General features: G+C 39.0%; 1 protein-coding gene across 9 annotated transcripts in view; it reads right to left on the bottom strand.

Annotated features, from left to right (window-relative positions):
• Positions 1-23121, bottom strand: part of NCAM1 (neural cell adhesion molecule 1) — a 392974-nt gene that overhangs the window by 11817 nt on the left and 358036 nt on the right. For all 9 annotated transcript variants that reach the window (XM_040326003.1, XM_040326004.1, XM_040326005.1 and 6 more), the window contains one exon: positions 349-556. In XM_040326003.1, coding sequence (XP_040181937.1) covers positions 349-556 — 208 coding nt within the window. The remainder of the gene's footprint in view (positions 1-348; positions 557-23121) is intronic.

Here is a 23121-nt window from a genome sequence, read left to right as displayed (position 1 = left end):
ATACAAAAATGTAAACTTTAAAACTATTCAGTCTGCTTTTCTATTGGTCATCACACAGTAGGCAGCCTCACTGGCAAATAGAAAGTTGCGAGGGTTCACCTTTAAAGTCATTGCCATAACTTAGGTTTTGTAGAAATCCGTGTGCTCTGAAAATAAAATGAGCTTACTAGCAAGCTTTATGATCCTGGACCCACTGAGGTAGTGTTAGCCTATAACTTTTTGATTTGAGTATACTTTAGGTATCTACTTTAAAATGGATATGGGAGAATGACTACAAGAACTATACGAAATAAAAAAAAAGCATAATACATTAAAATCGTTTTCTATTGGTTCTCCCACATTACTTACGAAAAAGCTGCTTTTCCTTCTTCAATGTCCTTGCCCTTGGCTCCTGGTCCAGCCTTTCCACAGAAATTGACAGCAATACACATAAGCAGACCACATTTGTTCAGGAAGTAGCAGGTCACATCAACAGCCACCAAGAGAAGAACAAAGACCACAATGAGGATACCCGCAATGGCTCCCATACTCAGTCCAGTGTTGGTGCTTGTGGTAGCTTTAGAAAAAGAAAAGACAAAAAATTAGTACAATTAGTAAAATCAAGGTTATAATAAAGATAATCATTCTCTAAACAAATCAGATTTATTTTTGGCTGCAAATTAAAATATATAGTGAATTACAGTACTTTTTCTGTACTATGCTATATGATATATAAGAAACATAATCTTTTCATTCCAGGGTTCAGTACCTGTCACTGAGAGGGTTTACCATTATTTAAGGTAACAGAATTAGTTTGTGTATTGTACAAATGAATAACATTTTCAAAATGCAGGAGCTTTTGACAACATAGGGCACAATTATCTACACCTATCCACTTCAACTGTAATGCTGGTTTATCTATTCTGTAATACTGGCAACTCCACTCATATGATACAAATTTTTCTCTACATCATTTTTTGTAGGTGAAGGAATGCAAAAAAAATGCCTACCTATTTTTAAAGAAGAAGAAGAAGTTTGGGAATGGAAAAAAACACATACTCACCCCCATGCTCTAACATTGGTTTGATTGCTGCAGCGGTCCTCTGCTACCTCTAAGCCAGTGAACTAAACAATTACATGACCACTGATCGCTCAGTTCTCAGTCTGCTCTGAGCAGACAGCAGTGATTGTTAGTCACTTCTCTCTGTTCTGCCCCTCCGGCTTTAACTGGAGCGCAGGGCTGGGGAGAGGGCAGGAATTGCTGACTTAGACTCTTAGTATTGCACTGGAAGGCTTAGCCAACTGCTAATCAGGCATCTGGGTGCATCTCTACACTATGGTGAGCATTCGTCCAGAGCCTGGAGCAGCTTTGTCAAATCAGACTTTAGCCCAAAGTAGGCTAATTGAAAGCCACAAAAGCTCACAAATAAGTGCACTCCCGTGACTCACAAGAGAAGTATAGCCAAATAAGTTTTGCCCATACTTCTCTTTTAAATATTGACCTGATAAAATATTAATATATATATATATATATATATATATATATATATATATATATATATATATATATTTATATTTTAAAAATCAGAAGTAGAATAAAATTATAATTTGGATATGACAGAGAGAAAAGCATTTTCTGAATACAACTATAAATGCAAAAAAAATATGAATGCAACAAATTGAATGAACAATCCCTTCCAAATGCCCTCATTTACCAAAATTTCTAAGTAAACCAGTAAATAAAATGTAGCCTTTCCCAGCTACAAAGCAAATGGGACACATGTGGCCAATAAAAAGGAGAGAATTGGCTGGTAATCTCCAACATAACAAACACCATTCACGGCAACACAATAGGGAAAGAACAAACCTATTGAGTTGCAGTGAATGGTGTTTGCTATGATGAAGATTACTAGCCACTGAGAGAGCTAAAGGTGTGGTTGGGAAAATTCTGCTATTTATGCTAATTATTTTTGGTGAGTGTGGTGTCAAAGGGGAGCAGTATCCACTTTGGTGTCACTAACCGGCAATGGATGTTAACATTTGTTATATGGACACTTGATACTTCAGAAACATTTTTCTCAATTTATGGTGGTGGAAGGTGGTTGGAATAAGTGAGGTAGAGCGCTACTGTGTTGACTTTATTTGTCTTTAACTACAGTCATTGAGATTATTTTTATATATAGTAGTAACTTCCCACCAAGAGTAAACACATTGGGGCAGATCCATAGAGATCTGCACCGGCGCAGCGTATCAGAGATACGCTACGCCGCCGTAACTTACCCGGCTTTAGTTCGAATCCATAAAGATTTTGCGCCATAAGTTATGGCGGCGTAGTCTATCTCTGGCGGCGTAACGGTGCGTAATTCAAATCGGCGACTAGGGGTGTTTTTCGTTTAAATGAAGTGCGTCCCCGCGCCAAATGAACTGCGCATGCGCCGTCCCTAAATTTCCCGCCGTGCATTGCGCTAAATGACGTCTTTTTTTAACATAGACGTGAATTACATCCATCCCGATTCACGGACGACTTACGCAAAAAAATTTTTTAAATAAACGCGGGAACGACGGCCATACTTAACATGGCAGGTCTAACTATACACCACAAAATACCAGCTTTAACTATACGCCAGAAAAAGCCGACTAGAGACAACGTAAAGGAATGCGCCGGCCTCTCGTACGTCCGTGGATCGTCGGAAATAGCTACTTTGCATACTCAACGCGGAAAACGACGTGAACGCCACCCAGCGGACGCCGAAGAATTGCATCTTAGATCCGAAGGCGTACGAAGACGTAAGCCTGTCGGATCTAACCCAGATGCCGTCGTATCTTGTTTTGAGGATTCCAAACAACGATACGACGCGGTTAATTTGAAAGTACGCCAGCGTATCAGTAGATACGCCGGCGTACTCGCTCTGTGGATCTGCCCCTGTCTGTTCAACATATCCTCCTAGAGCACATAGTGTTGTCTTTTCATAGTTGTGAACAATATAAAAATGAAAAGTCATAAAATATGCTAAATAAAATATGTTAAAAAAAAGTCCTTCCCATAAGCAGGCACTACAAGATGTTCATTCACTAACTACTGAAAAATAGGGATGGGCTCAGATGTGTTCAGATTGTACCCGCCAGGAAGCCATCACTGCTCACTGCCAATCATAGGCAGCGAGGCATTTCCTGACCCGCAGCTGCATATACACAAGTTGCCTATGATTGGCGGTGTGCAGTGATGACTTCCTGGCAGGTATCATCCGAACACACCTGAGCCCATCGTTACTACAAAAACTCCAATACAATCAACCAGCATAGTATGCAGCGTTTTTAGGATTTGACTTTACTCTAGCACCTGAAGAGGCTGTATGTCATCAGGCATTATTTAACCTTTGTATCTTGCACGCTTTACTACTGCCTTTCTTGAACCATTCTGCTTACTTCTTAAGAGTTTTGAACTTAAATTTATTGTATAGGGACATTTGTTTCTTTTGATCAGATTTTTTTAATAATTTTGAAATAACATAGGGGATTTTGACTTGCATCTCATACAGCAATGCTCACTCCTGTACATTGTTACACTTGCCTGGTTTTGTTTCACATTTTGATCAATGCAGCGTGTCTTGTACTGTTGAGTCTGAACTGCAGCCACAAAGCAATAAAGAAACATCTCAAATGTAGGCCACTTGTCCTGAAAGCCTCCTGCGTTTGGCTTCCTTCTGAGTACACTGACCCACATAACATAACGTAAAAACCACAACACTGGCAGAACGGGCCTGTATGATTAGTAGCAACAATGTATACATACCTATACTGTATAGACATTGGAGGATATTTAGAACATTGATGCAATGTAATGAGTATTTATTTTATTTTCTGTTTTGCAAGTAGCACACAACTTCTGTCTTCCAGTTATTGGGATATTACTGTGTGTAATCAGCACTAACTTCTGGGAGTTTAGAGAGGTAACAGAAATGGCAAACACACCCTGCCCCCAGTCTGTCCCTGTTGTAGAAATAGCAATCTGGTTCTCCTCCCCTGTCTAGAGATACATTTGCTAAATCCATGTTTTGTGATGGCAGAAACAAATTCCCACTAACCCTGCTGCAGTACAGCTGAAACCCAATCACAATATGGTTGCTAAAATGTGTTATGTTTCTTGAAAATAGATATCACCAAAAGGTAAGTATATTGGGTATTCTTGTTTGTATACAGAATATAGCCAAATCAAAAAAAAAAAGACAAAATTAAAAGAGCCAACACTAATGACTTAAGTACCAATACTTTTTTTAAGTGCTCACTGATACCGATACTTTTTTTTAATGTCATGTGACACTAATATGCAGCACTGATGGGCGACACTGATGGGTACTGATGAGGCGTGGACTGTGTAAGTATTTTTTTTTTATTATTATTATTAATTTATTTTTTACAATGTATTTCTTTATAACTTTTTAGAACAATTTATATATTTTTTGTTATTACTTTTTTACAAAGCCCTCTTTTTTTTGGGGTGGGGGGGCAGTGTGAGAGTTTTTTTTTTAAATTTAACCTTCAATTATTTATTATTCTCTCTTTTTTTTCCAATTAATTCATTTTATTTATCAACCCTGTTGGGGGGGGGGGGTGCTTTGGTGAGATATCAAGGGAAAGGGACTGAGAACACAGATTCCCTAGTTCTTTTCTTTGCCGCCTCAGCTGCACTGAAGATGAATGGACAGTAGACAGCGGCTCCTCTTCATTCATAAACTGAAGCATCGAAAACACAGTTTTTGATGCTCAGTTTTGAGTGCATAGAGTCAGTGATCATATACCGGCTCCTTCCTCCGCTCTCCATCCTGACACATCTGGGATGGGGGGGCCAGAAGAAGACCCTCAAAGCACAGCAGGGGACCCAGAGGAGGACAGGGACTGGAGGAGGACCCACAGAGCACAGAGGGGGACCCAGAGGAGGACAGGGACCAGAAGAGGACCCATGGAGCACAGAGGGGGGCCCGGAGGAGGATGGGGACCAGAGGAGGACCTGCGGAGCACAGAGGGGGACCCAGAGGAAGACATGGAAAGAGGGAGGAGGACACTGCTGCGAACGCCCCACTGATCACCTGTGAGGCTGCCCGACCCCCCTGCTACATTGAGGATGCCTGGTCTGAAACCGTTTTGGATCAAGCATCAGCACATTTGCAACCCTAATATATCTATATCCAATTATTACTGATGTCATTATTGGTAATGTTGATATATTCATTGGAAATCTCTGTCATTCAGTACAGGTCATGTTTTTTGCCTAAGTTCTAATTTAAATGAAGAGCCTTGCAACTTAACCCTAAAAAAAGTGCATTATAGGCCCACACAGAGATGTTTGAAACAACTGTACACATCAAATACAGAATGATAAGATTCTACTTAGTCTGTATGTATCACAGCAATTTTCATCTATTTTCAAACAAGATGTATCTGTCAGAAGTAGCATCAAACAAGTTATCTCTATGTGAAAATTTGATCAAACAGGATTTGTCCAACATCTGTTCTTTAAAGTGGATGTAAACCCACTCTCATCCTTTCTAAACTACTTCCATAGTGATGATCTATAAGGATATACATGCCTCCTGCATGTATCCTTACCTGTCAAATGTCTTCCCTCTGTCTGTTACAAGAACTGAAAAACTACAGATTCGGTGGGTGGATATGTTGTCTGGAGCTCTGTGGGTGGAGTCGTGATGTCAGTAGACTCCCCGCCTACCTCTACACCCCCCCTGTCAACATGTATTTTTTTCTGTGTATTCCTTACACTAAATTCTGCTATGATCACTAACATCCAGTCAAAATCCAGAAAAGTAACCAAATGACTTTAGAAAAGGAGTGGGAGTGGGAATAAAAAATAATGCCTGTCTCCAGGCTAGTGTATGAGATATGTAAATAACCTGTCATTTACAGCAAGGGGGAGGAACGACAAAAGTTTTCTCTGTTTATTTGACTGAAAAAAGAAAAGAGGAATATATTAGTGGAACCCTCTCCCTAGAGATCCCTGGGCACGTTAAACCATGCCAGTGGTGGGAACTTCTTCAGTATTCAAAAACTATTTGAACAGTAATATATAAGGGATCCATGCTTCCACTAGGTCTGACATACTATCGCTGGATCAGACAGCAATTGACATCTTTGGATATCATTGGAACCTGTAAAGGTAAATATTAGTAAAAGAAAGAATAATAAAGTATTTTTGTGTAGTGTGTTGATTTAAACGTATCCTTAACCAGCAAGCATCAATGGACTGATTGGAGATCCAAGGGACCCCTAAAACCAGTATTCCAGGGGGCACCTATTTGCCCCCAAGTGGGGTCGTTCCCCCTTGTCAGCATCCTCTTCTGTGTACCAAGGGTGTTGAACAGCTGATACCAGTCATTATAGGGCTATGGTGTTTTTGGGGGGGAACCTCTGTTTTCTCAAAGCACCCCCCCCCAGTGCAGAAGAGCATGTGGGCTGGTATCAGCATAGCAGGGGGGATGCATGTTTGCTGCTCCCATGCTGTGGGGATAACAGTCTGCCTGCCTGGCATGCTGGGCTAGTTCTATTGGGGGAGTCACTGTTTTATTTAATTAAAAACACAATTACCCTCCTACTGATGAAACTATGCATAAAACAGTTTAGTGTCTTAGTAAGTATGCTGGAAAATGAACATAGGACAACCCTGTCATTTATTTCCAACAAAGATTTATCCAAAGGCAAACATTAGCTACTACTATACTAGCAAGATTCATCATGGTAAGATTCAAACTAAAAAGATTCACCTAGTGAACATAGAAGGAAATCTAATAGAGATTGCTGGGAAATACCATCAACTCTTATTTGGGCAAACATACCTATTTTTTACTGGGTGAATTTTGCCAGCGAATCCACCCCTTAGGCCTCGTACACACGATAGGTTAAACAGAGGACAACGGTCTGATGGACCGTTTTCATCGGTCAAAACCGATCGTGTGTGGACCCCATAGGTTATTTAATCATCGGTTAAAAAAAAGCCAACTTGCTTTAAATTTAACCGATGGATTCCTAACTGATAGGTCAAAACCGATCGTTAGTAGGCACAACCATCGGTTAAAAATCCACGCATGCTCAGAATCAAGTCGACGCATTCTTGAAAGCATTGAACTTCGTTTTTTTTAGGACGTTGTTGTGTTTTACGTTACCGCGTTCTGACACGATCGGTTATTTAACCGATGGTGTGTGGGCACGACAGACCATCAGTTAGCTTCATCGGTTAACCGATGACAACGGTCCTTCAGACTGTTCTCATCGGATGGACTGATCGTGTGTACAAGGCTTTAGTCTTGTCCTTCAGATATCACTTAATTCTAATTCATGTGCAACACCCATCTTTCTAACCATCTCCCAAAAAGACTCAAAAAACGCAACAATTTTTTTTCTAGAATTTTATTAATAGGAAATTTTCCACCAGTGAAATTAACTGTGATATAAGTATATGGCTTTTGCATCTTTAATGATTTGTACACACATGCTCCTTTCATTCCTCTTAAAAAATCACTTACAGTCAGGTCCTTTCGACAAGCAGGAGAAATGATTTAACTATGATATGGAAGGGAAGCAATGCATTTTTTTTTATGGTGAGCCTGAAGCAAAATCAAAGCAGCCTCAACAAAAGGTGTCCAACATGCTAATACAATGCCCCTTAAAAAAAAAAATATATATATATATATATATATATATATATATATATATATATATATATATATATATATATGATTCTGTATATTGTGTGTTTACAGTTATATTCAATTTACAAGACTATGTTTAGTAATGTATATATGATTGTAACTGTTAAAAATGTTATTCCTAAAAAGAATTCCCCACAAAGTTCTTAGAAAATAAAAAAATGTGATCTAAATTAATTTTACATCTTTTGAATTTTGTTTGGTGGGCTTTAAGTTTTCCTCATGATGTTGTCCTAATTGTATAGTCTTGGTGATACTCTCAGTAATAGTGTATGTATCAGAAAAGTACATCTTCAACAAGAAAAACAAATTTACTCTGTATTTAAAAAGTCATCTGGACATAATGTTGAGAGTCTTAGATGCTTCTGGTTCCCTGAAAATGACCTGGTGTTTGATATACACATGTATATTTTGTTCAAGGGATGATAAAAGACCAAAAAACAGCCCTCTTCTATTGGCTTCATCATTCTTGATCAAGTATTCATGACTTCCTGACATTTATAAATTGCAACAAGTGGAGTGAATTGCTTACATGTGTACAAGAGAACAAATGGAATCATATCTGAACTTGCATTTGCAGGTGAATATATTTAAAATGTGCTTTAAAGCCAGAAATGTTTCAACCACCATTCGTTCTTAGAAGAGTTGTTGTGTTACAGAAGATTGGTTGTGTTAGTTTATGGAAGTGGACAGCAGAGAACTGAGTTGCCTATTTGGAAGTGGACAACAGAGAACTGCACTCTTTTTTATGTTTTTCAAGTGTTTTTCTGTAAAAAGAAAAAAAAATCTCCTCCTTCCAATCTATTGATCATTTAAACATATTTTTATCTTTTTTTTTCTTTGGAAAAACAATAACAAATAACAGCAATAAAAAAGTAAAACACATTTACAGAACTCTCACATGGTGATGTCCTGGTAGGACACTAAATTATGGGAGCTTGCAGTATATTTCCTAAAGTTTTGTTTTTGTTAATACAAAGCAAAATGAAAAATCTTGAAAATTGCTCTTACATACCTATAATAAATATAAAACAGTTGGCACATATCAGGGCTAGACATTCCATAAATCTAAAAGCTGTCTGTGCACACTTCTGAAGGAGTTCAATTAGCATTCCAAGTTCTTATCTTTGACTACAGAACAATCAGTCCCCTTATTGTATAGATACAGAGAGTGGGAGGGATCCAGTGGTTAAATTGATATTAAAGGGTAACTCCACTTTTGTGGGGAAAAAAATAGCAAAAAATAAATAAAAATATATACTATAGCATATACAATTGTGATATTTTAAGCGAATGTTTTTAAAAATTACCTTTCCCTTTCAATCTGTAGCACTGTAATTTTCTGTAAAATGCAATGCAATATGGCTACCTGGAAGCATTCTGAACATAGATGGTGTACAGAACGCCCCCTAAAACTACCATTTTCTGCTTGAGTGATTGGCTCAGTGATTTTCCCAAATATCTGCAATAAGATACCAGTCAGATTTTTGGCATCCCCCATAAAACAAAAATTTCATTTTTTGGTGAGGTCCTCCCAAAGAGAAATCATGTCTGCAGGTGCAACGACTGATTGATATTTATAAAACAACTCCCATACATAGACCACCCAGAGGGGAATGCTTTTACTCTCAACAAAAGTGGAGTTACTCTTTAAAGCTTCCATTTTTTTTATTAAAATAAAAAACGTCATACTTACCTGCTCTGTGCAGTGGTTTTACACAGAGCAGCCTCCATCTTTCTCTTCTCAGTCCCCTTCTGGCACTCTTGGCTCATACCCCTTATTAAGTGCCCCCATAGAAAGCCACCCCTCCTTCATCTTAGGATTTGATTGGCGGGAGAGGATGGAAAAGAAGTCGCAGGAGCCACACATCACACAAAACCCTCATTTACAGAGTGGAAGCAGCCTCAACCTAGACTTTGTCCAGGCCACACCTCATGACTAAGCTCCATTGGAGGGAAAAAACATGTCAAGGGTGTGGCCTGGATGGAAGCTGCTTCCACTCTTCACATGAGGGTTTTGTGTGATGGCTCCTGGACTTCTTTTCCTTCCTCATTGACGTCTATGGACCTGAGACAAGCTTTCCCCCCCTGTACTTCCAGTGGTTGTCAGCATATAAGATCCTACTAGAGCTTGAAGCCGCACTCTGCATTTATTTGTATGGGATGACAAGAGCAGGAGTCAATGGCTTCCGTAGCCACAAATCTGCCCAGTAATGAGGGACAAAGCCAGGGACAGCTGCTGCTCTCATGCACATTTCTGGATAGAGATTGGGCTCAGGTAAGTATAAGAGGGGCTGGGGGGAGCCTCTGCAACAGAAGCTTTTGTATTAAGGTAAAAAAAAACTTAAGGCTTTAGAACCACTTTAAGAAAAAGACAACTGGGTAGAACTGACACTATTCAGTCCAGAAATTTTTTATGTTTTGTCAGTTGTCAGTCAAAGTGCATTTCTAGCAGAGCAACATTTTTTTTGTACTTGCTGGGTCTTTGAAGGGATAAAACTAACTAAGGAAGTGTGTATATATTGCAGAGATACACTTTAATTTATTCATTTTGAGAAGTCTACTCTGTAGCTTTGAGTCAAGTTGAGTGGAAAACTAACAAACAACACTTACCTCTACCTTCCCACTCTCCCAATGTGCCATTTCAGGAGCTTCCAGGTCCAGTCCAAATCCAGTGGATTTTTTTAATAGTGTTGCAATTAGTAAGTTCAATGGGAATCCCTGATGTCCACCAAAAATACTGGAGGAGGACTGCAACCATTGGACTTTTTCAGTTTTCAAAACTAGTTCTTAAAAACCTGAGGCCTTGCGCCACAACTCACATTAGATATTCACTGCCACTTATTTCTAAGAAACTGATAGGATGACTCTTAATGAATAGAAAATTACTGCCTCTTGGTGTAGATATTGGCATAATCTGTATCATAAAATCGTTAATGCAATATTGTTGTTTCTCTTCTGTATAATAACATTTGCCATCTTGTTACGTTTTTAACAATTAAAGGCTATGCAAACTGAAATCAATAGCATATGAAATGACAGAGATTTATTTTAATACTTGTATTAATGTTCTTTTATTCCTTAATAAATAAAAGAACATTGCCTATTTAAAGTATGATTCTAACTTTTTGGATAGATTGGAGAAGGTGGAACTTTTAAGGCTTTTATTACCTGCTGAGGAGATTTCTCCCCACTTCATGTCCCTGTGCCTACAATCATTGGGGCAGGAAGTGAAAAGCATTATTTTTAAAGTGGAGGTTCACCCAAAAAACAAGTATATAACATTACAATCTGTATACCTCAAACATGTACAGTATGCTGTTTTTTTATTTTTGGGGGTGTACATACGGTATTATCACTATTTTTCACCTGGCTTCCGGGTACTAGATCCTGTGGAAGTAGGCGCTCCTATGCAGTGGCGCAATATCCTCTGGGACTTCGCCCAGATGATTGACGTACCTGACAAAAACTTCCTCCCGGCAGATAAGGCGCGTCACGAGTTTTCGTAACTAGCCGAACTGCAAGTTGGCTCTATACGGTGCCTGTGCAGTCAGCTCTACATGGCTCCTAATCGGTGCGCAGGCGTCGTATAGAGCTGACTTGCAGTTCGGCTAGTTTCGTAATCTTGTGATGCTCTTTATCCGCCAGGGGGAAGTTTTTGTCAGGCACGTCAATCATCTGGGCGAAGTCCCAGAGGATATTGCGCCACTGCATAGGAGGGCCTACTCCCGCGGGAGCTAGTACCCGGAAGCCAGGTGAAAAATAGCGATAATACCGTATGTACACCCCCAAAAAACAAACAGCATACTGTACATGTTTGAGGTATACAGAATGTAATGTTACATACTTATTTTTTGGGTGAACCTCCGCTTTAAATGAAACATAAACAGCAGTAAAAATCCAAAAAGGTAAAAAAAAATCCTCAGTTTATCCAACAGGTTTTTTTTCAATCAAAGTTCCAATTTAAACATTGTGCTATAAATGTTAAAAATGTTTCATTGTTAGGAACATAATATTACTGTTAGGCTACCTACAGCAAACTAAAGCAGCTCTTCTTTTATAACTACTTTCATATTTAAAGTAAATTAATACATTTACCATGGTTCTGAATTTCACTTAAGGATGTTTATGTTATGTATCATTCGGACACGCACAAATCTGTCTTTATAGGCTGATGATGTCTTCTGAAATACTGCTCTAAGATTACTATAATCAATGGATAGTGTATACAATAGGCAAATGTGGGCTCCACAACCATATTTCAGCTACAATTATACCTAGCAAGATAATTTTGCCTCCATATAATTGGAGGACAGCAGAAAGCATTTGATCAGTCTTAGAAAGTATTAAATGGTAATAGCCATTTTGGTAACTGTACATCTTCTCACACAAGTATAGGGCAACATAAGTCTTACAGGATTACCTAATTGGCTTAACATCACATTACTTAATTTAAAAATAAAAATATATGTTTCTAATATTACGGCTCATATTGATACTGTATATAATGTAAACATAAATAAATGTTCTTGTTGCCCATGTACAGTGTTGACAGACATTATGAGAAAAGAGCTAGTCCAATTCACAAGGAGATAGGAGCTAGTAACTTCACTGTCTTATATGTGTCACTGATACTACTACTTTTTAGTTACTTGTTTTTATACTGTATGAATAGGGCTCCATGTGGAACATAAAAAAGGTTTCACACTTGCAATAAAAATACAAAAACAGTCCCTTAATTTCTAAGCACAGTCTCCCCCACATACTTCTGGCATTCTACTACACGGTCGGTCCAAACCGATGAAAACGGCCTGAAGTCCAGTTTCATCAGTCCAAACCGACCGTGTGTACGGCCCATCGGTCCGTTGTCCTTCGGTCCAAAATTTTAGAACTTGCTTCAAAATCGAACCGATGACCCGCTGCCTGATAGGTCCAAACCGATGGTTAGTACACAAAAGCATCGGTTCAAAACCCACGCATGCTCAGAATCAAGTCGACGCATGCTTGGAAGCATTGAACTTCGTTTTTTTCAACACGTCATGTGTTTTACGTCACCACGTTCTGACCCGATCGGTTTTTGAACTGATGGTGTGTACGCACATCAGACCATCAGGCCACTTCAGCGGTGAACCGATGAAAACGGTCCATCTGACCATTCTCATCGGTTTGGACCGACCGTGTGTACGCGGCCTAACTGATCTATGCAGCTTGTAAATCCAGAGAGATCAACATTAGCTGGATTTCTAGATAAAGAAAAATACTTGGTAACCTTAGTGGGTGCTCTCCTTCTTTTCTAATTGTTTCCTGTTCCACCAATTCAGACATTTAGACACATAGCTGGCAATGTACCTACAGGAGAATGCAATGGAACACCCCAAGCCACCAGAGGAGAGATTGCCTAATAAAAGTGTAATAGCCTGATTCAGAGCCCATGTGGTTGAAAATAATTGTACATATTTTTTGTCAGTAAAAGTGGAACATGCCTTTAAAATATGTTCATAGTTTCAAAATAACACTCAGTTAATGCACCTAAAAGCCCGTCATTCATTTGGTGAAGCCAAAGTTGTAAGTTGCTTCAGTTTTTTACATATTTCCCCTGACCTTTAGGCCAACAAATATTTCACAATTTACTGTGGCCACCCTTTAATTAAAGGAATATTTCCTTTTTGGAAGGGCAGTATGTACTAGACATTATATTCCCAAATCCTCAAAAAAAAATAAAAAAAAATAGACACATGGCGTAGGGTTGCTTTGATGATCATTTCTCTCTAGCAGAGAGAAACATCTGCAGGAGCAGAAAAAAAGTCTAGGAGAAGAGTACAGTCACTAGTAAGGCGAGCAAAGCTGCAGAGGTGGATGACACAGTACAGCTCCCAGTATTGGCTGCTGATGTAATGAGTCCAGGGAAAGTGGTTGTTGGCGTAATTTTGGTGCATGTAGAAGAATGGATGTCCAGGGGCAGTTGAAGTGACATAAACCACAGACAAGGGAGATTTCAGGGACAGAGGAGGGAGGTGGGAGAAATCATGGGATCAAGAGGAAGGAAAAAAAAAAGAAAAAAGAGAGAAGAGAGAAAACAGATAAGAAAATGAACAGGTCACAAATACAAAGAAAATGTAGCAAAAAAGGTCAACTCAGCATAGCCAAACAAGAAAAAAAAAATGAAACTAAAAGATGGCAGTTGTTAAAAAAAGTAGCAGAGTTACTGAGGCAAGCCCTGAAGCAGAAGCTGTTAGCAGCAAATTAGAGCTATTAATCACACATTAAGCGCAAGACACCAGTGCAAGAACTATCAGTAAAAAGGCAGCCAATTGAATACATTTTACAAAAGTTTACAAAACAACTAAGTAAACAGGTCAAATGTTTGTCCAGTAAGTAGATGCTATTCCTTCCATTTCACTGCAAAAATGACAAGTGAAGTGAGCCCCTCCCCGGCCTACACAGTTTTACAGTTAGCTGAAAGATCTATGTAAAATATTTTCTTACGAAAAAAGAAGTTACTTCTGGAGACCTGTATGTGAAAGCCTCACTTACTATGGCCAAGTGATATTTGAAAATGCAAAAAGGGCATTTGTCCAGAACTTCCTCTATAGAGGCTTATGAACATACATGACATGACAGTATAACATCATGGAGGTATACCATATGTACTGCTAGTACTCTTGTAAATACCTATGTAAATATTCTTTGGACGGTTTCAAATATAAATTCTATGGGCAGAGAATATTTCTACATGATTATTATTTTTTTTACCAGAAAGCACATCCAAAATATGACTGCTTGTATACATTACATTGAAAGACTCATATATATAGATGACTAAGGGGGACCTACTATATATTTATGACATAACTAAAGCTCACAGAATTTTTACTGCATCAGGTCTTTATATCAAAGTCCATTGGAAGGCCCTTGGCACCTGCTCATGCATGATGATTACAAGTTAATGCACAGAAAGGCTTAGCTTGAATGAGCATTAATGATGTTAAATTCAAACTGCAGTAATGCATATCTCAGAGCAGACACTCACAAAAACAGAATACAGCCTAATCACATGCTATATAAAATACACCAACATCTTGGACGTGAACAGAATTTTAGTATGGTTACAGGTCCACTGTGAGATGATACTTCTGTACAGAGGATATAGCGGAACAGGAGTCACAGCAGTCACAATAACCTCCCTATTATCCCCTAAATAACACTAAAAACACTTACATCAAAATGAATAAAAGCATGCCATAGAGAGGTGCTTGGAGTGTATCATCCTTCGCAAAGATATGCAGGGAAGTCACAGGCTGGTGCAGAGGTGATTCCCCATATATTTCCTGTGCTTGGTCACGTGATCTTATGTCACATGACAAAATGCATAGACGAATGCCAGTCTGCAGGTTACCTTAACAGCTGTGCAATGTATGATGCACTGCACACAATACTCATCTACACTTAAATGTATTATAAGCATTATACATTAAAGGGTATTGTTGAGAAGGCAAAGGGGGCACTCCTGGTACATTCACATCAGTCCCTGCTCTCAACAAGCTCAAAATCTAAGGTCCCTAACTCACATTCATACATACACATACCAGGGCTAATTTACAGTAGACATAGGCAAATTAACCTACCAAGATGTCGTTAGAGTGTGGAAAAGTGTCACTAATTGTCAGATTTGTCCTCTGCAAGACATTATGTAATGGCCTCAGAAAGGAGGCAACAATACCTGACCATAAAAGGGATCAAAAAACAAACCTTGAGTAGAATAAAACAATCCAGGATACACTGTACATTAAGTACAACTAGGACACTGAAAGAAGGGGGAAACCTTGCACCGCACAATACAGGCGGTCCTCGGGTTACAAACAAGATAGGGACTGTAGGTTTGTTCTTAAGTTGAATCTGTTTGTAAGTTGGAACAGGTAAATTTTTTAAGTGTAGCTCCAACCAAAATTTAAATTTTGGAAGGGTTATCACCCCTGTAACATTTGTTTTGCTGTCTGTATCCCTGTTCAGAAGATTTCCCCTCACTTTCTGTCCCAATGACAATTGGATTTTGAAAATTTGGGATGGTTAGGGAAACATGGACTGTTGATAAAGCTTCAGTGGAGACACCCTTTTCCCATAAAAACTCTTAGGCCCCGTACACACGACCGAGTTTCTTGGCAGAATTCAGCCAGAAACTCGATCGGAGCTGAATTCTGCCGAGAAACCCGGCCGTGTGTACACTTTCGGCCGAGGAAGCCGACGAGTTCCTCGTCGAGCCAAATAGAGAACATGTTCTCTATTTCCTCATTGTTCAATGAGGAAAGTTGGCTCGCCGAGATCCTTCACTGTATGTCTTTAGGGACCACCCAATATGCTCAGAATTAAGAACTGCTCACCAGATGGTTATGACCTCTTTAATTAAAAAAAGATCTGATGCGCATTTGGGAAATCCTGGAATTGGATACCCTAGGTTACCAGATTGATCTTCAGTGACAAGACCTCCTCTCCACCATTTTTCCCATGTGGAAAGACAAAGGACAACTACAATACTGCATTTTATTTTTAAAACTGCATAAACATAAATGATGTCTGCTCACATTCATGGGGTCCTAATCCGGAACTAGGAATAGCCTGCAAAACTGGTGAGCAGTTCTTAATTCTGAGCACTTTGGGTGGTCCCTATAGACATACGGTGAAGGAATTCCCTTTTGTGTTTTTTTTTTATTGGGTTCCTCAATCAAGATGCAGCATTGAATATTTTAGTTTCATCAAATTAGATTCAATGAATTTTTTTGTATACTATATATACGTTTATATATTGCACTATAAGCACACTTTAAAGGGGTTGTAAAGGTAAAATGTTTTTTTCCTAAATAGCTTCTTTACCTTAGTGCAGTCCTCCTTCACTTACCTCATCCTTCGATTTTGCTTTTAAATGTCCTTATTTCTTCTGAGAAATCCTCACTTCCTGTTCTTCTGTCTGTAACTCCACACAGTAATGTGAGGCTTTCTCCCTGGTGTTGTGTGGAGTGTCGTGCCTTCCCCCTCCCTTGGACTACAGAAGAGTCAGAACGCCCACTAACACACATCTCCTTTCTCTATCTGCAACGTAGAGGGCGTCCTGACTCTCAAGTAGTCCAAGGGAGTGGGCGAGTACGACACTCCACACCAGGGAGAAAGCCTTGCATTACTGTGTGGAGTTACAGACAGAAGAACAGGAAGTGAGGATTTCTCAGAAGAAATAAGGACATTTAAAAGCAAAATCGAAGGATGAGGTAAGTGAAGGAGGACTGCACTAAGGTAAAGGAAGCTATTTAGGGAAAATAAATACCTTTACAACCCCTTTAATCTTTGTTGTGAAGTTTATAGTTATATTTTTATGCACGTGTTCACTTAATTTCCATGTCATATGGTCATACAGGGGTTCTTTAGTATAATTTTTATTTCCGGCGCCCCTTATCACACCATTTTTGTACAACTAGGGCACTACTGATAAGCCCTTAGGAGTGGAAGCATATACAAATTAAAGGAGATGATTTGAGTAAAACAAAGGTACACTCAAATGTCTAAAATCCAATTCTAGCCTAAAAACTGCTGGAGGAGTTCCATAACTAGGAGGAATTTGGAAATGACACGAAGAGGAGAGTGGAAGAGGCATATGGATGAATCTTTAACTTTAAGCTTCCCCAGAGAATTGTTGAGGTCCGCTGTATAAGTAGCAATCCATATAGCGAAAAGGTTGCATTTGTGAGGAAAGTTCCACTGGAGAAAATGTTTATTATTTATGTAATGTCTCCACCTGACGATAAAACGACAAGTGGATTTGAAATTTTGGATGATGGTATCAAATTTTTCTAGGACAAATAAGGTCGCCAAAGCTTGTTTCACTGTAAATAAACGAGGTTGTGAGGGACAAATCCAGGCTTGCAAGATTGTTCTGTGAGCCAAAAGGAGACAAATGTGAGCCCATTGAGGAAGATAATGAGCAGAAGATGAGTGTGTCAGATCCTTTGGGCCTTTATGACTGAAGAGACAGATCAGAGGACCCTTGGAGACTCTCGCCTTGCAGATTTGGTAAATTATGTTAAGATCTTGTCCCAGAATTGAGAGATCATTGGGCAGTTCCATAAACGTTGGAATAAGGAAGGGCGCAAATACGCATGTTTAAGAGTTTTTATGCAGGTATTTTTTGCCTTGAATCTGATATCCATACATCAGTACCATGAGCAAGTACCCTACTAGTACAAATAGTTTAATTTAATTTTCTGGATCATCCACTCCAATGCATTCTTATACACAGCCAAGGATGCCCTTATTCATAAAAAGAGCATTCTAGCTCTTTAACCACTTAAGGACCAACCACCACAGTAATACTGTGGCAGGTTGGCTCCCCTGGGTGAATCGGCATAACTGTACGTCGGCTGCTTTAAGAACTGTAGGGGGCATGCGTGCCCGCATCGCAACGTAAGAGCCGATGTATGTGGCCAGCGAGCGTGATGCCCGCCAGCCACCCGCGATCGCTTCAGACAGAGACAGAATGGAGATCTGTCAAGGTAAATAGACAGATCTTCGTTCTGTCAGGGGAGGAAAGACAGATCTTTTTTTTTCCTACTGTTTAGGAACAGCGATTGGTCTCCTCCCCCAGGCAGTCCCACTCCCACATTTAAAAACACTCCATGGGTAACACAGTTAACCCCTTGATTGCCCCCTAGTGTTAACCCCTTCCCTGCCAATGACATTTATACAGTAATCAGTGGCTATTTTAGCTCTGATCACTGTATAAATGTCAATGGTCCCAAAAAGTGTCAAACGTGTCCAATCTGTCCTCCGCAATGTCGCAGTCCTGCTGAAAATCACAGATCACCACCATTGCAAAAAAAATGCCATAAACATATCGCCTATTTTGTAGACGCTATAACTTTTGCGCAAACCAATATATATACACTTATTACATTTTTTTTTACCAAAAATATGTAGAAGAATATATATCGGCCTAAACTGAGGAAAAAATTTTTTTTTTATATTTTTTGCTGGATATTTATTATAGCAAAAAGTAAAACAATTTACTATTTAATCTACCCAACCTTATAAAAGCTACCCATCTCTGAACATCTTCATGCCTCTCTACATCTAACTTTTAGCCAGGGTACAATTTTGTAGGTTTTTACGCCCCTTTCTCAAGCTTTCAATCAAAATAACACAATGGCAAAAGCCACCTATGGGGGTAATTTACTAAAACTGGGGAGTGCAGCTCTGCATAGAAAATAATCCGCTTCCAGGGTTTTTTTTGTCCAAGCTTAATTGAACAAACTGAAGTTAGAAGCTGATTGGCTACCATGCTCAGCTGCACCAGATTTTTCCCTCTCCAGTTTTAGTAAATTGACTCCAAGGGGCCATTATACACAGTACAAGTATATACACAGGCCATTATACACAGTATCAACCTTTAGATTTTCCAAAACAATGTAATAAAAGAGCCTTCTTAAACGCCCTAATCAATTGTATCCAAAAATATTATGGAATCAAATAACGACACTTAACATGTAACAAGAAAAAATTGTTGAATACATACAATGAAAGCAGACTCAGACAAGTGATGGTGTATATGGGTTGTGGTAAATGTTCCTTTACTAACAAAGAACTGATTAAGGCTGCCATAAAGATGCAAACAAGCACTGATAGATTTGTTAAATTGCATGTCTTTTTTTTCAGACCTTCTGGCAAATACCTGAGTTGCCAGATAGCTAGCCTTACACTCCAGGAGCTGCTAGACTGCTGGTTTGTGTCTCCTTATGAACAAAACTTTCTACAGTTATATCCCACGCTAGTGCCTTCAATTCAGCTCAGAATAAATTGCATAAATCATCTGGTGTGCCTCTAGACAAAAGTGAGTCAAAATGAAAGTAGTACAATGCATTTATAAAAAGAACATGCTTGAATTAATACTACAACATGTCTTTTCAAGCTCTCTCAAATATTCAGTTATACATATTCATAGCTACAGCAATAACTTTTCAAAACCGAGGCACAGAGCAACGCAGCTATTTCACAATAAAAAACAGTATGTTCCCATCATTGAACACTAATGACACATCATGCACATGCATAAAGATTTATAGCCGGATTCAGGTAGGGGCGCGTATCTTTAAGGCGGCGCAGCGTATCGTATTTACGATACGCCGCCTTAAGTCAGAGAGGCAAGTACTGTATTCACAAAGTACTTGCCTCCTAACTTACGGCGGCGTAGCGTAAATGGGGCTGGCGTAAGCGCGCCTAATTCAAATGAGGATGAGGGGGCGTGTTTATGTTAATGGGGGGTGACCCGACGTGATTGACGTTTTTACGAACATGCGCCGTCCGTGTACAAATCCCAGTGTGCATTGTTTCAAAGTACGCCGCAAGGTAGTATTGGTTTCGACGTGAACGTAAATTACGTCCAGCCCTATTTACGGACGACTTACGTAAACAACGTAAAATTTTCAAATTTCGAGGAACGACGGCCATACTTAACATTGACTACGCCTCCTAGGGGGCAGCTTTATCTTTACGCAGCATATCTCTTACGGAAATGGCGTATCTTTACTGCGATGGGCGCACGTACGTTCGTGAATCAGCGTATCTAGTCATTTACATATTCTACGCCAAACTCAACGAAAGCGCCACCTAGCGGCCAGCCTAAAAATTACACTTTAAGATACAACGGCATAGGAGACTTACACCGCTCGTATCTTAGACTAATTTAAGCGTATCTGGTTTCCAGAATACGCTTAAATTAACGCCGGCGTAGATTCAGAGTTACGATGGCGTATCTACTGATACGCCGGCGTAACTCTCTATGAATCTGGCTATTAGTGTAAACATCCTCAAAATCATTAAGGTGGAGCTGCAGCCAAAAATATTTTTTTGGTCTGAATAGAGTGGAGAAAGGGTTATGTGCTCTGTCAGTATTTTATTGTTGTCTGTTTCCCCTTAATTCTGTATGATATTTGAGATAACAAGTGAGGGAAACTTTTCCAAACTGGACTTAGACAGTAAGATCGGGGAACCTTAGTTAGGCCAGCCACCAGGATAGAAACTGAAGGGAAGCCATGCCATTGATAACTGTCGCTGGAACAGGAGGGCAGACAAAATCTCACAATGGGGACACTAGTCCCAGTGACAAATACTGAACATGGGATTTTAACTCACTTTTGGGGAGATTTCACTGTGACTAAAAAAAGAACACCGGAAAAATGATCAAACCGTTCCAAATGTAGACAAAATCTGTGAGAAATTGATTATGCCTACCAGAAGATCACATAAAAACAAAAATGAACAAATAATTGGGGTTCTCATTAAAAATGTAAAGGGAAACATTCCAAATCAGCTAAAAAAACATCAAGTTGAAGTTCAACATGCATCTTAATATGAAACGATCACAACACTTTTGGTCTACGTGTTTCATGGATGAAGCTGCTTCTTCAGGACCTTGGACATATGTATACATAACTCCACTATCAAATCGGTTTGCTCTATATATTAATTTTTGCTTTTATATGATCTCCCCAGTGGGCATAATTAAAGTACCACAGATTTTGCTTTGTTATATTACATTATTTCTGTGATGATTCCTCCACTCAGTCATACCTGATTTATACTGATCAAATCCTTCCTTTTAAATCTTTATTGAACAGCTACCATTATGCAATCCAATAACACCATTACACACATATTTCAATATCACTAAAAAGTAAGTCCACTTGAATCCTTTAAACTTCAATATGCATTCATCTGCATGGAATTCCCTGCAGTGCACACACACACACACACACACACACACACACACACACACACACACACACACACACACACACAGTGCTTGTGTGCACTGAGGCATGCTGACTAATTCACTGTAAACATTGTATACTACAATGCCTACAAAGTCAATTACCTAGAGTAACTATGTGGTCTTATTTGTAGTAATCATAGCATATGCATGATACAAAAGTATATGCACATAATAATTTTGATCCTGGACAAATAGGGCTCTCTCTCTCTCTCTGATTTAAAATCCAGCACATGAATGGCTTACTATTCCCCTTGTTGCAGCAGTGCAGAACTCAGAGCTGCAGCAACAGGGGACATGTGCAGGGTTTTGAACCAAAGATGGCTTTCTTCTGTGATGGTGGGTGTGATCATCAATGCCTGGGAGCATCTTAAAACTCTCCTAGTAAAAAGACAAGACAGGTGAATGCCATAAAGTCTTTCATGTTTCAGATGCTAAGTACCAGTCCAATGCCTAACCTTTTATTTGCCATTAGAGGTTCTGGCACTGCACTGTTAAATGGTGGACTGGACACACCACATGGGGCTTAACACAAGATTGTTCAGTAGATAACCTTTTGTGTATACAGCTTGGGCTTGTAATCCATGGAGCTCCACAAGGATACAGAAGTTGTTTTGCAAAAATGACAATAGGCCAGTGTTTTTAGCAGTAGTGATAGTTTAACAACATTTAGGACCAAATAGTTTTACAATAATCCTTGTGCACTTGGCAAAAATAAAAACCCTTTATGTGTAAAATTTGTAATCTAACAAATATATGCAAAGGAATTAAAAAAATAAAAATAAATAGAGGATGCTGCTAGTCACTCTTCCTCCTCAACATGACTTTGCCATTGACGATGAGTGCATTCAAAGATTATCCATGCCTCCAACTGACTGCCAGTAAGCTTAAAGAAACTATAATAGTTTCAGGCTGTCTTGGTTGCAATTTATTTATTGTGAATACATTTTTAAATTGATATAAAAATATATATGTTTTTAATATTGGAGAAAAGGGGAGAGTGGGGGCAAGGGAATAGTAGCTGAAGCTAAACCCAAAGCTACCCACTCAGTTGGTTTGGTTTCATTGCTAAGTTATTATTATTATTATTATTTTTCTTGAATCATATATTTCATTGTTGATTTATATTACATGTTTTTATTGTATTATTTATTCTAAAGATGAAGCGGTATTTCCTGCAAAACTAGTCGACCTTGACCAATCATTGATCTGTACAATTGTTTGTTTTGCAATTTTATACATAAATACACTTTTTATACTATTATGTTTATTGTATTTTATCAGTACCGAGTCCCCCCAAACCAACTGAGTGGGTAGCTTTGGGTTTAGCTTCAGCTACTATTCCCTTGCCCCCACTCTCCCCCTTGCTCTACTGTAACTGGGATGCTGGTACATTTTTATTATTTATTATTCATCCTTACATGAGGCTATGCTCCCCTTTTTGTATTTTTTTTTAATATTGATTTAAAATCTTTATTTTACAAACAAATATTGAATGGTCTGTCTCCATGACAATGGCATTACAGAATATTATCAGTTTTCTAAAGAATAGGTTTTTGCTACCAGGTTTACGTGCATTAAAAGCATGTGGGAAGCCATGCAGAGCAGGGAATGATGTTC

The sequence above is a fragment of the Rana temporaria genome, chromosome 10, assembly GCF_905171775.1.
Source record: "Rana temporaria chromosome 10, aRanTem1.1, whole genome shotgun sequence".
Lineage (NCBI taxonomy): Eukaryota > Metazoa > Chordata > Amphibia > Anura > Ranidae > Rana > Rana temporaria.
This window is presented reverse-complemented; position numbering and strand designations above follow the sequence as displayed.